The sequence below is a fragment of the Hibiscus syriacus genome, unplaced genomic scaffold (assembly GCF_006381635.1).
Source record: "Hibiscus syriacus cultivar Baekdansim isolate YM2019G1 unplaced genomic scaffold, ASM638163v2 tig00110597_pilon, whole genome shotgun sequence".
Lineage (NCBI taxonomy): Eukaryota > Viridiplantae > Streptophyta > Magnoliopsida > Malvales > Malvaceae > Hibiscus > Hibiscus syriacus.
In genome coordinates this window covers 698,955-716,570 of record NW_024062795.1, presented here as the reverse complement: position 1 = coordinate 716,570, position 17,616 = coordinate 698,955, and the positions used below count along the sequence as shown (strand labels likewise).

Sequence of the window (17,616 nt, the reverse complement as noted above, 5' to 3'; positions counted from 1 at the left end):
AGGTTTCCGGCGACGTTTCGAAAGCCTCCAATGACATAGTAAGCTCTCTTTTCTTTTCTTCTCTTTCTGTTATATTGGCTGCTGTGGGTTCGTGTTCTTGTTGCTGTCTGTTATTGGTGGTTCCTCTTTTTTTTCTGTTGGTTGCCCTCTCTTCGTTTCTGTCTCCGTTGCTTGCTGTTCGTGCTTTCTCTTTTTTTTTTCTTTCTCTGTCTTTTCTCTTTTTGTTTTGCAGGATCCGGTGGCTTTTATAGCCACCACCGAGCCATGCTCGGACCGGTCTAGAGGGGGAAGTTCGGTGAGTCACCGAGCTATGTGGTGACTCACCCCATAGCCGCGACATGTGGGGGGCAGCTGGCCTTCTGGAAGCTTCTGGTGAGGCGGCGGCTTCGTGGCTGTAGCGCTGGCAGCTGGAACGTCTGGAAGCAACGGCGGCGGCCGTGTGGTCCCTAGGGTTATGATACCCTAGGGTTTCAAGCTGGATAGTTTTGGACCGTTGGATCTTGCCAGATCCAACGGTGGAGATCACTGGCGGCTGGGGCATGAGATGAGAAACCCTAGTTGGGTTTTAGAGTTTATGTTGGGCTTCTGTATCTGGGCATGAGTTATTGTAATTGGGCTTTGTAATATTTAATAAATAAATATAATAATAATTATAATAATAATACTAATAATAATAATTTTAATAATAATAAAAAAAATTGATGTCTACACATATTATATCTTCCTTTCTAATAGAATTTTGTTGCATGAAATTCAATTTTCTCTCATAAGTTTATATATATATATATATATATATATATATATATATATATATATATATATATATATAAAGGAGATTACAGTTGATTGAATTTGAATTTTTATTCTGATTTCAATTAAAAAAAGAATTTTTATTGTGATTGAGTACTGAACCTATTTAATTAAATATTGCACTTATATTTTGGTATAAAAGAAATGAATTATGAAATTAAAATTTATGAACTATTGAATTTCACCTCATAGAGGATAATTGAATCAATCCAAGTTTGTTAATAATCAGAATCAATTAGTTCAATGATAAAGGTTAAGGTTTTGAATCCTTCGAGACTAACATTTTAAGTCCCATTCACTGTATGTTAATATAGTGTGTAAGTTTATAGTTTAAATTTTATTTATTTTAATTTAACGTCTATGTGGAGGTCTTATCCTATATTCAGGTTCAAGTTGATTTGTTAATTTAATCTTTGTAATAATTGATTTTATTCATAACAATAAATATATAGGTTATATTTTTAATTTTGTTTGTACATTTTATTGATTAACTTTAATTGTAATCATATTATTATTGTAATTTACATGTTAGATAAATCCATGATAAGCATGGCTCAAGACAAGTCAAGTTTTTTCTCGACCTAAACCCTTATCCAAGTATTATTATATTCTTCTACTTGTCACCGGACTATATCGATATTTAGGGAGGTTCCACCCAACTCAAAATCGAACATGATTTTTAGGCTAAAAACTCACACGATCTGACATATATATATATATAAAAGTATCATTTTTATTGGGTATAATAGAGATGTAATTGAAAAAATATAGAGGGAGATATTATTATAATTATCGCTAAATATATAAGAGATAATTATATTATTATCTTAGATTGAATTGGATTATAGTTTTTTTTTTAATCCTAAACCTAAATCTATCGCAATCTTATAATAAAAATAACTCAAACCAAATTTTTTTTGAAACAGAATTAAACATATAAGATCAGATCGAATGAAAAATTTGTTAAATCTAAATCTCACGTCCAACCTCATATAAATCCTTAAGAAAACTAATCATTCATGATTATAAGATTATATTATATTAAGGGCAAAAATGGTGTCAAGATTAGGATTCAAATAAAGATGCCTTTCAACTTTATCGTTGGACTGATAGCTCTTCTCGGCTTTTCTCAAATTATATAAAGAAGGATAAGCACGGATAAAGTTACTTTCATACAATTATTTATACAAACGGACTCGATATTAACATTTATTTATGATACATTATTTTTATTTATAATTTTATATTCACATTCAATGTCATTTTAAAATATAAAATCAATTACGAATACTTTAAAAATATATAAATACGGAATGAATTATATGCGAAACTGTTATAATTTATCTTTAAATTTTAAAACATTTTATTTTAGTCTCTAACCATCAAATACCATTTCAATCAAATTTTATCCTTGAACGACAAACATACGGATAAAATAAAAATAATGCTTTGCTATGGGCACAAACCCTAAACCACAAAACTCTCTCAAATAAATTACATGTCAGACTGATTAGTCTTTATTTGATTATTTTTGTTTTTCATTGGACATAGACGAAGGCCAAGCTGAATCTTTTCCTAAGGTTCAAAATTCGTAATTTACGTGACTATTAAAAACACGTAATTTAAACCTCACCAATTATTATTGACTTTACCAATGTTGTATGTGTGTGTGGGTCTACAATTTGTATGTTTCCCCTTTATTAAAACCCAAAATATTCTGAAATTATTTAAAATATATTAAAATTATTTTTTTATAAATATATAATATTTTAAAAGTTTAATGAAAAGATTATTGAATTATATATTTTTAAAATTTTAATAATTGATATACTCAACAAAATAATACTAAGTGATTATTTGTATACTTCAAAAGAAATTTACTTTGACTGTCAAAGTCACTGATGAGTTGTATTATTTAAATAATGTGGATATGGCAGCAGCAATCCTCAACCACTTTGATCCTTATTTTACAGTTTTGATTCTTCCGAACTTGGATAAACACGATTAGAATTGCAAATCCAAGGCAGCAAGGATCCACCATCCATCAATCAAAGCAAAGCAGAAGCTGGAAAAGGGAAATTGGCAGGGGGAATCTCATCCGACATTTTCCCAGCATCACATCTCAAAACGCAAAAGATATTACAAATCACGATAAAGATTTATACAACTTTTTTTCATTTCCTGATTAACAATTTTATGCTGGGTTTTAATCCATTACAAATGCATATGTATAGCATAAATTGAAGCTACTACATACATTTTTAAATGGCCTTTTCACATTGAAACACCTGGATTTCACACTTTGGTGAAATGCACTGCAGAAGTAGCCTTGCAGTGTGTTCTTGTTTAATAACAGCGTCCGCTTTCTCCACCACAACTGCTCCCACAATCCTCTCATATCCTCCTCCTCCTCCGCTAGCCACGTAGGCCACCAGCGCCGCCTGAACCGGTGGTAAGCTCGGGTTGTATGCCGCGGATTCCATGTAAGACCCTTTGTATATCTTCCCTTCAACATCCACCAACGCCACTCCTGATGGACACCCGCTGTAAGGTGCGTGCGACATATTCGCCGCATCCAGAGCGGCGTATTTTAAATCTTCCTCACCGCAGTCGGATTTGACGCTGCACAAGTCGGGGCAAAATGACAAGCCGTTCCTATGAGGCTCGAGGAGGAGAGGGACGTCTTTGGGTAGCAAATCATCTGGGCCGAACCTGTGAGGTAAAAAATCAGACAAGGGAGTGAATTCATCGTTACAATTGTTGTTTATTTTGTTTTCTTTTTCGTCATCGGAGGAGGTTATAAGGATCTTGACATCGGGGGCGCAGCGGAGCTCTTGGAGGAATTGACGGCAATGGCCGCAAGGGGCGGCGGAGACGGCTATGTATTTAAGACGCGGCTCCGCGTTTAGGGAAAGGTTGGTGATGAGGAACTGCTCGGCATGGACGGATTGGTTAAGGGGGAGACCCGGGAATTCCAGATTTACTCCGAAAAAGATCCGACCAGATGACCCGATTCCAACGGCTCCGACGTGGTACTTCGAGATCGGAGGGCGGGCCACGGCCTGGGCAGATTTGACCAGAGAAGGAAGGAATTGGAGCAGCGTCCGGCCGGATTGTTTGGCCATTTGTTCGGCTTCGGCAGAGTCGAAAACAAATCTGGGTCGATCCATTTTGAGAGATAGGATTACAGGCTGACCAGGTCGGAAACGATGGGCTTAGTTTTGGGTGAGGTGACTTTGGATGAAGAAGATAGGGAAGGGGAAGGGGAAGGGGAAGGGGAAGGGGGAGGAGTACGGGATATGAGTGGCGATTATTTATAGCCGGAATTGGTTCTCAGGACCGTAATTATAAATTATGTGTTTTCCTTTAGCTTCAATAATTGACTACTTTTATTACAATAAAAAATGGTAAACTCTTCGTTTAATACCTAAAATATTACTTTTATTCATTTTTGGTATCTAAGCTTTATTGTTTAAAAGTCATATTTAATGTTTAGTTTATGTTTTATTTTGATACTCCGCCGTTTAAAATTTAATGATGATATTGACGTTTCATCATAATATAATGCCGCATCATCATTGAAAAAATAAAAATAGAAATTCTATTAATTTTTTTAACGTTGAGTACTAAATTAAAACATAAATTAAATGTTAAATATAATGTTGAAAAAATAAAATTTACCCTAAAAAAATCAAATATTCTTATAAGAATATATTTTTAATAGTATGAGATAATTACATAATAATATTTATTTAAAATCTTCTTTATTTATTAACAACGCACGTATATTTTATAAACACAATTTTACAATCCCAAAATATGTAAGAAAAATAATACTTTTTACCATTAAAATCATTTAATAAATATTAAACGAATAATACTTTGAGTGCTGTCAACGTGGAAAGTTTCATTCTAAATTTCTATTACATCAATAAAGAATCATCTTATAAAACAAGCCTTTAAAAAAATATAATTTACATAATTAGTCTTTATAAAACAATAATTTTAAAATAAATATTATTCTCGTAAAAATATGATCTTTATTTCAATAGATATTAAGTTTTTTAAGTAATTTAATATAATAGTTATATAATATAATTTTTTATATAATAAATTGAAAGATATTGAACATTTAAATATTTTTTTATTAATTTGAGATAAGTATAAAACAATATTTCTCAATAATTTTACATTGATCGCTCACACCCTTAACATTCATGATGCTCGAATTTAGGACCTTATAGAATAACAACAATTTTTCTACCACTAAGATCACTTGGTTGGTGCTATACTAATGACAATATTAATTAAACTAAACTCAAATGACAATATTTTAAATGAATATACAAGGGTAAGTAAAACTGCATTTGATTCAAAATATCGACTCCATTCAATTCTCATTCATTCGAATTGACTTGAACAAAATTTAGTGTCTACAAACTTAAACACAATTAGATGAACATTGAATAATTTTAGTAACTTAATTTTATAATATAAAATAAAATTGTTAAATTTTAATTTTAACTTCTATATTACATTCAAATGAAATAGTCAGAAGGCTCAAATATCAAATTGGCCCCTGTAATTTTGATGAGTTTTTGTTTAAAAAAATAAAAGAAAATGTTAAAGTACATTGGTAATATTTTATTTTTTAAATATAATTTTGATGAGTGCTTTAGATATGGATGAAAATGAAGTCATTAACTGTTATTTTCTTTCGAGATCTTGAATTTAGGTAACCGCGTATGTATGTAGGAGTGTTGTTATAAAAAAATATAATATTTTTGAAAAAAATATAAAAATTTAAATTAACTGTGAAAAAATGAATAGATAAAAGCAGAGAAGAAACAACATCGTTGTTACAATCATCATTTGATTTCAAATATACAATTGTAGAAGATTAAGAGCACTTTCATTTTTTTTAATGATTTGTGTGTTTATAAGGTATTATTTGTTCGGACTTTTCTTAATCAAATGATAATGCATATATTTGCAGATGCAGTTACTCGAAATCAAAATCTCTAAAAAGAATATTATTCCCCTTTTTTCACCGAGACCACTTGATGAGTTATGAGTATTTTAATTTTAATTTTAAAAATACTATCATGAAAAATAAATTAAAAGCTAATGCATTTTTTTTAAAATTTTAATAATTAAAATTTTTAAAACAAATATTAATGCCAATTAATATAGTTTACATTCTTTTTCTCATTTTCCCTGTACATCCAAATTATTGAAAAGATCCGATGGTGAAGTCAATCTCAAAAATTTTCAAGTACAAACCAACAAAACAATCATATTCCATAATAATAATACTAATAATATGATACAAACTAATCTAATCTGTTATCATTGCTATTTAAAATAATTCATCCACTGTTCATGAATCATGGGGCAGCTATGGTTTTTTTTTAATTTTTAATAGGTTTTTTATATATGTAAATGAGATACTTGTACTCGTATGGTGCTGGATTTCAGTAGAAAATTCCTTACTTTGGCTTCTTTATTATTGACCCTTCGAGTATCTTAATAATCAGGTATCTAATGACCTTGATCAAAATTCTTCTAAATATACATTTCTTTTATTTTAATTTAAACTCAAATAAAGATAGTTAGAATTAAAATCATATACAAAATAATTTCCCTCCATGTGCGTATCTTTATTGGCACATGTATTAAGGTTGAAACAGTGGCTCAATTCGGTGTAATCTTTCTTCTTTTTGCATTAGGCTTGGAGCTTTCACCAACAAAGGTTTGATTTGTGTCTTGTACTAAATCCCCATTAGACTTATTCCTATGATAAAATGGTAATTATCTTCTAATTCATTTTCGTATTGTTGCGAACTAAGCGACTTTAGTAATTTAAAAAATTGTTGTTATTTCTTCAAGTCTTGAGTTCGAGTATGATGTTTGTAGGAATGTATGAACGTTCATTATCAAATGATTGAGAGTCTTTCAAACAAATATTACCTTGTGTTTACTCCAAAATGATTGGTATATAAAATTTCCTTTGTATCTTCTAATTATTTTATAAATTACCTTTACATATACATGTCTTCCGGAAATTTTGAAAATTTATTTATTTTTGATTGAGAAATATTTTTTTATTAAAAACATAATTTTAACCTTTATTTTATAATTTATAAATTTATAATTTTTATTATAATTATATGATTAATAAATTATTTGTGTGTTAGAAAATTTCATATCTTATCATGTTAAATATTCTAGATAAAATTATTCTAAATTTTTATATTTTCATGAATTGTTATATTTTTATTTCTAATAAAGATAAATTTATACATGTTCCTTGAGGTCCCGGATTAGAGCACCGGCAATGCTAGGGGTACGAGCAATCAATGTAGAATAGTTGAGAGTTATCTTTGAACATATACTACTTTGTATTTACCCCATATTAATAAAAAAATAATATATTATATATGTTATAATAATAATAAAAATTAAATATCATTTAAATATATATTTTTAATTTATAATATAATATCTAATGATTATTTATAAAAAACATATTTTGATAATAATACTAAACATTTAAATATCAAATTAAATAATTCAAAAACATTTTTTAAAAATAATACTAAATTAACATTTATTTTATCTAACTAGATCAACCAATGATTTATAATTTCAAGCGCTACAGTTAAAAATCTAGAGAACTGAAGCCAATGAAGTTATATAAATCATTTACTCTGTGCTTGTAACTAAAATATTCTTAAGACTTCAAATATTTTAGTAATTAAGTTCCTTAAAAGGAAGGCAATTTGGCGATATTATACGAGGATTTGAGGAAGACGCCCGTTATAAAGTGGCGCAAGCAAAGACAACAGCCCTCTTTCTCGAAACTGATCCGAAGTCAATGGGATCGGCCGATGTGGTCACCAGATTCAACCGAGAGGATCACAAGCGGACCAAGCACGACTCCTACTTCTCCAAATGGAAGGTTCACAATTCAAACTCCATCGTCTCCTCTCAGTTCTATCTAATTATCATGTGATTTAATCATGTAATTTTCTTCAAATTTTATCTATAACCACTTCAAATCTGATTTATAAACCTTAATCCCTTCTGGGTCTTTTGTGTTTGTTTAGATTCTTATCGGTCCTCATGACTGGGAAGACCATTCAATGGGGAAAGAAGGAGTGAGCAGATACAGGATTGAAAATCTTCCCAAAAGTACAAGCTCAGGACTTTATGAACTTGCCATATACCGTACAAATTCCTCCACCAGGGACTATCATGGCAAGCTTGACCCAGACAAGGTCTTGGTGGTCTATCTCGGGGAAGCTGACAATGTTAGGACAAGACTCCAACAATATGGCCGTACAGGTGCTCATCTTGGTAGAAATGGCTCTGGTGATAAAGTATGCGGATGCTTTGAGGACATTTTTGCAAGAGGCTACTCGATTGCTTACAGATGGGCTCCTGTGAGTAATATTTCTTTCTTTTCAGTTTTATTTTTTTTCCTTTTTAGATAACCTTAAACTTGATTGGTATCATACGAGTGTTGAATGAAAATTGAAAGAGAGATTTTGAATTTGAAGTAAAACTGTCATAGTTTTTACTTTTTAGTAGTAAAAAACAATGATAGGGTCATAGTTCATACATAGCGAATGAATTCTGACGATGTTTTATTCATCTTCTAGTTTGTATTCCTTTGAATTGTTAATAATCCTTTTCTTATTTTTTTAAGTTTTTCTAATGTTTGCTGATTATGCTGCAGTACTCTTTTATTGGCTATAATTTAGAGTTGCAGTATTCAAGCAATTAATACTGTGAACATTAATGCTTAGGAGTAGGGGTGAATATTTGATCAAGTTAAAACATTTTGAGTTAGTCGAGTTGAAGAGTCTTATTTTATAACTCAAAATTTATTTGAATTTTTGTTCGAGTCAGTTAATGAAATTCAAATCGAGTTTAGTTGTTCGAGTTTTTTTATATTTAATTGTAAATATTTATGATGTTATGGTACTAATTGGTTCCAATTTAAAAGACTTTCTATAACCATATAATATATACATATATATTTCTTCATATTTTTCATATGAGATTTACATATATCATGCGTAATTGAGGGGCTTGACTCGAATTTGAAAACCAATCCACTAATTACTACAAATTTTGAGTTTTTCGAGTCCTATTTATAACTCAAACTTTATTTGAAGTTTTTCTCGAGTCAATTGATGTTTATGAAATTACGAGTCGTGTCGAAAATTTTGATTTTTTCAAGTCAAGTTTTGTTTGCCCCAACCTTGAGGAGAAAATTTTAGGAACTAAAGGAAAAATGTCAGCTTCCTTCTCTGTCACAACTTTCCTGAGCACCAACTATTTTATCTATATTGATCCAATGTGAATTTTCAAGAGCAGTCTGGTTTGGATCAGAAGGCAGTGTCGAAACTACAAGCCTAATCTCTATGTACTTGTTAAGGCCAATTTTGCAAGTGATAAACAGATATATGTTTATATATATATATATTCTTGATACTGTTAATTAGCTCCTAGTCTTGAATGAATTGCAGATGGTCATGGAAAAGAGTCTTGATTAGAACCCATTGAAAGGTTTAGTTCTGAACTTCAACTGCATGATATGTTTTTTGAACGCCAAAAAGCTTTGAAAATGCACTCATCCATTAATGTTCTTATTACATGTTGATCCTCTTACACATAAACATGTAAATTATGCTCAATTGATTGTCTGTACTCAATAGTCTCTTCTCAATACTCATAGAAGAATGTCTGCATTCAAATTTTGCTTTCGAATCTGACGTTTGATGTTCTTTTCCCTTTCTCCTGTTAAATAGATGGAAAACAAGGCTGATGCTAGGAGAACCGAAGCTCAGCTTCTCAATACCTTCGATTATGTATGGAATAAAGGTTCTAATGGTGTACGTCGTCACGATTATATCCTTCAGAAACTCGATAAACATGCATCCAATCTTGCCAAGCTAGCCAATTTCTCCAGAAAGCATCTGCCCTTCCTCCAGAAGCAAGTAGGCATCAAAATCAAATCAAGCAAGCTGCTTTCGGATGACAATGAATTCAGCAAGCATACTGATGGAGAGAGCCGCAACTTTCTGCGGCAAGTTTTTAAGTTCAGCAGATCCCAGCCTCGGTTAGTGTCGGATCATGGTGGATCAGATAAGAATGACACCATCACTTGTGGGGTAGTTTTAGAAGATGGTTCCATTTGTAGAAGGCCACCGGCTAAAGGAAGAAAACGGTGTGCTGAACACAAGGGCAAGAAAACTAAAGGGTCCCTCATGAGGTCAAGTACATGTGAGAAAACAGAACCGCATAAAGAGGACTATCCCGAAATTGAGAATTGTGGTCCTATTTGTGGGGTTGCCATGATTGATGGCTCTCTTTGTACAAGGCATACAGTTTCTGGGAGAAAGAGTTGTGATTTACACAAAGGGAGGAGAGTCTATAGCTCCGATTCCGAGACAGGAAGATATCAGGCAGTGCCATATGCGGTTTTCGATTCATATTCTGATGAAGATTCAGTTTTTGACGTGGATTCAAGATTTGATTCTAGTAAACAGAATAACTGTAGCAACAGTAGTAGCACATCCATTTGTGGAGCACCCACCTGCAAAGGTGCTCCCTGCAAGAGAACAGTTGATGGAAATGGAAGGTGTTGGCAACACTTAAATTATAGTGGCAGCAGCAGCTGTAGCAGTTTTACCCAGCACTCGAACTATGGTGATTCAGATACATCCATTTGTGGAGCACCCACCCACAATGGCTCATTCTGCCAGATAACAGTCAAGGGAAATGGAAGGTGTTGGCAGCACTGATCACCGACCGGTCAAGGCTGGTTGGTCCAAGCATTGATCGGCCAAGAGTATCCATTTCATCTGTTCTGCGAGTGCCAGAACCAAAGGATTAACAACATGATTATCTATTCACTTTCTGTTGGATTATGTATTGTTTTATGAGGATGCTGTCTGAATGTTGTGAATCTCATGTATTTTCTGTAAAAGCACAAGTATAAATTATTTTATCTATCTTTAGTCGGGGGAGTTTTTCTTTAAATCTTGACCATTGATCTTGAAATTTACATACACAATTCCGTGACTGAGAAAATAATGAAAATTGCATACATTTTTTACATCCCCTGCTCTCCAACTGGTTCTCTACCCTTAACACTTGATAGATTTAAAACAACCCAAAATAGACCTACAAAAGGGGCCATTTAGTGTAACATCCTGAGCAACTCCATCCATTAAAGGTCTATATAAGCAGTTAACAGGTCAATTAAACTTTCCGTCATCCACCAATTTGTTATAAATCGAAACCGTTAGTAACTAATTCGTTAGTTTTAAAACTTTAATGAGAAAAACAAAAACTTACTCAAACATTAATGAACATTTGTGTAGTTTACCTTTATTTTTAAGCAGCATCAATGAATAAGAATACGAAACGTTCATTAGACATAAAAACAGTATAAAAATACATCATCATATATCACATACGTATTTAAAACATAAAAACAATGTCTACACACGGATCACTACAAGGTATGCATGAATTTGGTGTGAACTTGATATTATATATTCTCGTTTACCAAGCATGTCATTGCAAGTTAGGGAATCTACAACAAAAATCAGTTTTCATGATGGTGTTGATGCATAGCTTTGAGTTATACAAGGTATTTTCTTCTTTTTCTTTTCTCATTTACAAAATAGGTTACAAATATCTTAATTTTGCCGAACAAATTATTAATTTTTTATTTAATCGATTCAACCGATTGATTTAATCAGACTATTTTAATTTTGAATTAGTATATCTTGGAGAGCAACGTTTACCCCAGGGAAGCACGGCCCCTAAAGGAGATTTGGGATGCAACTGCAAATCATCCAACGTAAATCTGTCTATTCTTTTATTTGAATTCGACTTTATCCTTAAACAGGTCTATGAGCTGAAGATGGTGATTGTGTGTGGTTGAGGAGCAGGTATTTCATGAGTACTGCACCAGATACAGCTCAATTAATGGGGATGCTCCTCAAGCTACTTACTGCAAAGAAGACCATTGAAATTGGTGTTTATACTGGCTACTCTCTTCTCCTCACTGCTCTTTCAATCCCTCATGATGTCTCGGTAATTTGCATCTCTTCTAACTCCTCGATTTAACGATCTAATAATCATTTCCGTTAAAATCACGTCAATTTGACCAGATACATAGTTGACGATCAACTAAAATAAAAATAATAAGGATTAAATTGACGGAAAAATTAAACATTTGGGGCTAAGTTTATTATGCCAATTTTTTTTAAAAAAAATAATTTGAGTGATTGCAAGATAGTATCTATTCGAACACATAACCTGCAGACAGGGGCGAAGCTCTGTTGGGGCCTAAAGGGGCCACAACCCCTGTTAAAATTTTAGTATATTCGATATATTTTTGGCCTAATGGCATTTTGGTTAATGTAAAAATAAATATTTAAATTAAAAAATATAAGAATTTATTAAATATTTAATCGAGTAGGGACCGAACTAAAGAATGATAAGCTCGTGTTCTCAAATTTTTGGTCTAGTAATAATTTAAGTCATTGTAAGTTTAAATATTAGACAAATTAAGTGTTGTCTTCTGGATTTTGAGTTTTTTTTTTATATATAAATCTGGGGTGAATACAATGTACTATCTGTACAAAGACTAAACCGTTTGACAACGAATACTCATACCCTTACATATGCAATGCTCAAACTCGGGACCTCAAGAATAACATTAATCCCTTAATCACTAAATTTTGAATATGAATACTTAATAGGTCATTTTATTTTTCTTAAATAGCATAATATTCTTACCCTTGTTAATATTTAATTCAGACTCCATCCCTACCTGCAAACCAACTGTTTAAACCCGAAGCCTCTAAATAAAACAACACATTCTTTCATACAATGGTTAAACCTAGTTATCAATGATCTACTTATTAATAGAAACTATTTGCAGATTATAGCCATAGATTCAGATAGGGAAGCATGTGGGATAGGTCTGCCTATTTTCCAAAAAGATGGTGTGGAACACAATATCAACTTCATTGAATCCAAAACTTTACCGGTTCTGGACAAGCTTCTACAAAATTTAAGCATTAAATGCCCATCTTCTCAATCCCAGCTTTGTTTAGCAATTTCTTCAACTTCAGTCAAATCAAATCAAACTCATATTCCTTCTTCTGGGGTTTTGATTTCAGCAGAAAGATAATGAAGGGAGTTTTGATTTTGCATTTGTCGATGCGGATAAGGATAATTACCTGAATTACCATGACAGGCTTTTGAAGCTTGTCAAAGTTGGCGGACTGATCGTCTTCGACAACACGCTTTGGGGAGGCACCGTGGTTCAACCGGAAGAGGATGTTCCGGGAAAGAGAAAGGAATCATGGAGGTCGATCATCGAGTTTAACAAATCGATTTCGACGGATCAACGCGTCAAAATCGCTCTTGCTCCATTGGGTGATGGGATCACCATCTGCAGGCGCATTTGTTGATGTTGTTTGAAACTATCTGCACTTTCATTGTTACGATCTTGCAATAAATCAGAGCATTGGCAATAAGAAAAGTACATTTGCACATTCATTATTACGTTTACCCTGCCTTGCAGCTTACGATATCCAAGCGATGAAATAACTTTCATAGGGTTTCCATAAGAAATGTTCATTGCCCTTCAAACTCATACACGGTTGGCTCAGTCAAGTGAATAGAGGGAATTAATATGCAATGGATGTTAATTTGACAAATAATTTTTGTTTGGATGTTAATATCCAATCCGCTCGTCTCTATTATGATCTCTAAGTGTAGGGTAGAATTAGCATTTAAGAAAATGGTTAAATTCGGGAAATTTTTTTAATTTTTTTTATTATCTTTAGTTTTGACCTCCGAAAATATAGAAAGTTATAGACAGAATCCTTTGTTTATTAAAGTTTCTAAAGGATCTCTGATCTTTAGTAACAAAAGCATCATTAATCTCCGAATAGACTATAATACATTGATAAAATCTTTGATAGACTTATGTAAGTAAAATTATCTGATTATTCAATATATCTGACATGTTGACCTACAAATAACTATAATATTCTGATATCTACATTGTCAACTAAGTACTATTATAAATACCTCTCACCCATGATCAAACAAGAGTTAAATACTTTCTCCTTACATCCTTCTTCACGCCTTTAATTTTTTATAAATAAATATTGTTCAACGATCGTTTCTTTACCCATCATGATTCTTCACGCAAATTAAAAAGAGTAAACTATTATATATATATATATATATATATATTAAAACAAAAGTTTATTTACTTCGTCAATTGAAGCAAGTTGATGATTACTACTTAAAAAGCAAAAAGAAGTATCATAAAAGTTCAAGAAAAAGAAAGTAAAGAGAAGGAACTGAACCATTTCCATAGCTTTTGAAAAAGTTAATCAAAAGTCAAAATTCTTAACCTAGACTTTAATTTCAACTTAATTTACAGTAAATACCAAATAATTTTAACTATTCTAATATTGAATTCAACGTTAAAATTTTGACTTTAATTTTTAATATCAAATTTCTCAGCTTATCAAAAAAACACATTAATCTGATTATATTTTTTTACAGTAAACAGAAGTAATTTTTCCTCGACATTATTACAGTCATTTGCTTAGAAAATACAAAAAAAAACATTTTTATTGAAATTTTTTAAAATTATTTTTATGAAATGAAGTTAAAAATGTGTAAAAAAAAACAAAAAAAAAACTATTTTCAGATTTCAGTAAAAATTAAATTTTAAAAATTTAAAAATAAAATTTTTTATTTAATAAATTGATCTTGGTTTAAATTCATATGAACACAATAACTAACATCATTTTTTAATAATTTTATAATATCAAAAATTTAATTTTAATTAGAACCAGTATAAATGTAAGATGTTTTTATTTCTCATATTTTTATTATAAAAAGTAGGTAATACAGTAGTCAATTACACAAAGAACCCTTGGAGAGACTCTTGACTAGAGATGCACATAGCCGGATTTAAATTCGATCTGGATCGGATAAAAATTGATCCGGTTTTTTCACTAACCCAAAAAATCGGTTTATAAAAAAACCGGTTCGGATCATAACCGGTTTGGAGGGTCGGATGATGTAACCGGTTTCGGTTTGAAAAAAACCGGTTTTTAATCTAGTAAAAAATCCGGTCGTCCAATTATTTTCCAAACCGGTTATACTATCCGGTTTTAAAATACCCGATCCGGTTTAAAAAAAAACCGATTTTTCCCAAATCCGATTTCAAATATTTTTTACGTAAAATCGAATATTCGAATTTTTTGTGCACCTCTACTCTTGACTAAAATCCCTTATGGATTGTCCAAGTGGATAAATTGCTTGATAAATAGGCATACTTATTAATTATCATATTATATCTTAATAATTACGTTCCATCTGAAATGATTTTTAGAATCCGTTATAATTTATTTTATTTAGAATTATAATACAATATAACATTATTTTATTTTTATTCCATAAATTATTTATTTTGATCTATTAATAACTCTCATGTGAAATCTCAAGATACAAAATAATTATTGTATTTAAGCTTAGGAGCAAACATAGAATCTTTCTTTTTTCGTAATAATCATCTCCTTTCTTATCCTTATAAGTTTGATTGTATATTTTTGTAATTTACTAACTTGTACTACACGAGGTGAATCAGTCATTTTTTTCCGTTAACACTTTTTTATATCAATAATTGGTGTAGTAAGGGTAGAGAAAAAACCCTAAACGTCATTTTTCATTTTCTATCTTTAATTGATAGATGATAATATTTATTTTAGTGTTGATTATTATCGTCGATCATTTTTTATTTATTTTTATATAATATATTTGTCTTTTTTTAGTTTTTAATAACTCTATATTTATGACACGTTTTCAATCATTTGGTTGTTTTTGTTTATCTTTTATTCTCATGGTTAGATTTAACATCGTCATGATTGATCAAGATGTCGTTTATTTGTTTTCATGCTGATCTTTCGTACTTTGGACCCTTTAGATTTAATTTGGGTACGCGATTTGTATTCGTGCATAGTTTTTTCACGACACTCAATTCTAATTAGCGATTTTCTGTGGTCTTCCAGTAGCTTGATTCTCTTTTGTGGTTTGTTTGTCGATGCGAAAATATTTGTTTGTATCTATCATTTGTTCAAATTTTATGTTTGGTCTTTGTGTGATCTTAAATGACTAATTTCTTGTGTCAGTAGTTATAAACAATATCCTAATTAATTATTGTAAACATTTCATTATTTTTTAATAAAACTAGCTTCTTCTATAATAATAATAATAATAACTGGCGTATTAGATGTGAATTTATTTCTTATATCAATAGATATAAAATATATTTTTATTATTAAAATAATTTTTTATCAAACATGTTTCTCAATTTATATAAAATGAAAATGAAAATTATATTTTTCAAAAGAAAAATATTAAAATACATTTAAATTTAAAATAAAATAAATCTAAATAAAATTCACTGTATAAAAAATTAAATAGAAGTATGAAATAACATCCGAACTTTAAATATAAATATCTGATGCCTCCCAAAATTTGGTTGACAGATATATAAATTTTTTAATATTTTGTGTAGCTGTCAGTTTAGCTTTCCCATCATCTCCCCAAAAAACCAAAACATAAACAGACACAAAGACAGTACTCAGCTGTCCATTTTAATATAGTTGAATTCCATTTTGTCCGATTTCTTTACTTTACTAATATATGCAACTAACTAACTTTCTTGTTCAACCAAAAAAAAAAATAACTTTCCTATAAATTTCCCCCAATAAAATAAAATAAAAAACAAACACCAAGTTAGATGTAATCGAATTCTCCATTTGAATATTCAAATGTATTTTATTTTTCATAATCAAATTTTATATAAATATTAGTTAAACTTTCCCATCATCTCTGAGGAAAAAAACAAAGCAGAAATACACTTGAAAATATAGGTTTTTTTTTATCTGAATAATTTAAAAATAATTTTTAAATTAAAATTATTTATATATTAATTATTAATATGATGTTTTTTAAATTAACATTCGGTATATATTAATTATTAATATAATATTTTTCTTTTAATGTCAAATATATATAGATGTGTTAAATTGATTATGTTTCTATAAAAATCTACGCGACATATTTAATTAATAAAAATATTATTTTAAAAATTATATAATTATTAATTTAAGAAATAACTTTTTTTTCATGATAGAATTTGTCAAGAACCAAGAGAATCGTTTGCGGTGTGATCTCCTACTAAAAGGAAGACATGATTTCGAAAAATATTATTAATGTTTGATTAAATAATTTTTTTGATATTTATTTTGTTTGAATATTTTGACTTTCCACATTTTATTGTAGGATAAAAAGACTCCTAATATTTGGCTAAATAATTACTTTAATTCTTATTCTCTTTTTGAGCATTTTAGCTTCAAGCATTTTGACATCTTATACCATACAATTTTTTTATTTACATATAATATTTTTAAGTCTATATTTATTAAACGATTGAAAATAAAAATTATCAATATGTATCATTGTTTAATTTAGGCCGGTTAATATTTTTTTTAATATTCCAGTAAAAGAAAGCTATTATTGAGTGTGAATTTCGTCACCAGACATTGTCGAATGATTGAGAAATGATAGGGCAGAAATTTCGATGCAGGGCCTTTTGGTAGGAAAAAAAGGGTTTAATCATTTAATGGTGGGGCCATGGATCCACGCATTTTCACGCGGATTCCACGCAATGCTACGGGA

General features: G+C 30.5%; 2 protein-coding genes and 1 pseudogene across 2 annotated transcripts; 2 read left to right on the top strand and 1 right to left on the bottom strand.

Annotated features, from left to right (window-relative positions):
• Nucleotides 1–2,968: 2,968 nt before the first annotated feature.
• Nucleotides 2,969–17,369, bottom strand: LOC120134117 (cytidine deaminase 1-like). Its single transcript, XM_039150591.1, has 2 exons — nucleotides 17,366–17,369; nucleotides 2,969–4,001 (listed from the first exon to the last, which is right to left on the bottom strand). The coding sequence occupies exon 2, from the start codon at nucleotides 3,978–3,980 to the stop codon at nucleotides 3,072–3,074; it is 909 nt and encodes a 302-aa protein (XP_039006522.1). The 5' UTR covers nucleotides 3,981–4,001; nucleotides 17,366–17,369; the 3' UTR covers nucleotides 2,969–3,071.
• Nucleotides 7,599–10,835, top strand: LOC120134116 (protein EFFECTOR OF TRANSCRIPTION 2-like). Its single transcript, XM_039150590.1, has 3 exons — nucleotides 7,599–7,771; nucleotides 7,920–8,255; nucleotides 9,630–10,835. The coding sequence occupies exons 1-3, from the start codon at nucleotides 7,688–7,690 to the stop codon at nucleotides 10,623–10,625; spliced, it is 1,416 nt and encodes a 471-aa protein (XP_039006521.1). The 5' UTR covers nucleotides 7,599–7,687; the 3' UTR covers nucleotides 10,626–10,835.
• On the top strand, nucleotides 11,447–13,394 carry LOC120134727 (annotated as a pseudogene).
• Nucleotides 17,370–17,616: the final 247 nt, after the last annotated feature.

Excerpts from the sequence above, each read along its gene's own strand:
- LOC120134117 (XM_039150591.1), bottom strand. The coding sequence starts at position 3,980 with ATGGATCGACCCAGATTTGTTTTCGACTCTGCCGAAGCCGAACAAATG.
- LOC120134116 (XM_039150590.1), top strand. The coding sequence starts at position 7,688 with ATGGGATCGGCCGATGTGGTCACCAGATTCAACCGAGAGGATCACAAG. Across the intron at positions 7,772-7,919 it reads CCTACTTCTCCAAATGGAAG|ATTCTTATCGGTCCTCATGA; the intron begins GTTCACAATTCA and ends GTGTTTGTTTAG. Across the intron at positions 8,256-9,629 it reads TTGCTTACAGATGGGCTCCT|ATGGAAAACAAGGCTGATGC; the intron begins GTGAGTAATATT and ends CCTGTTAAATAG.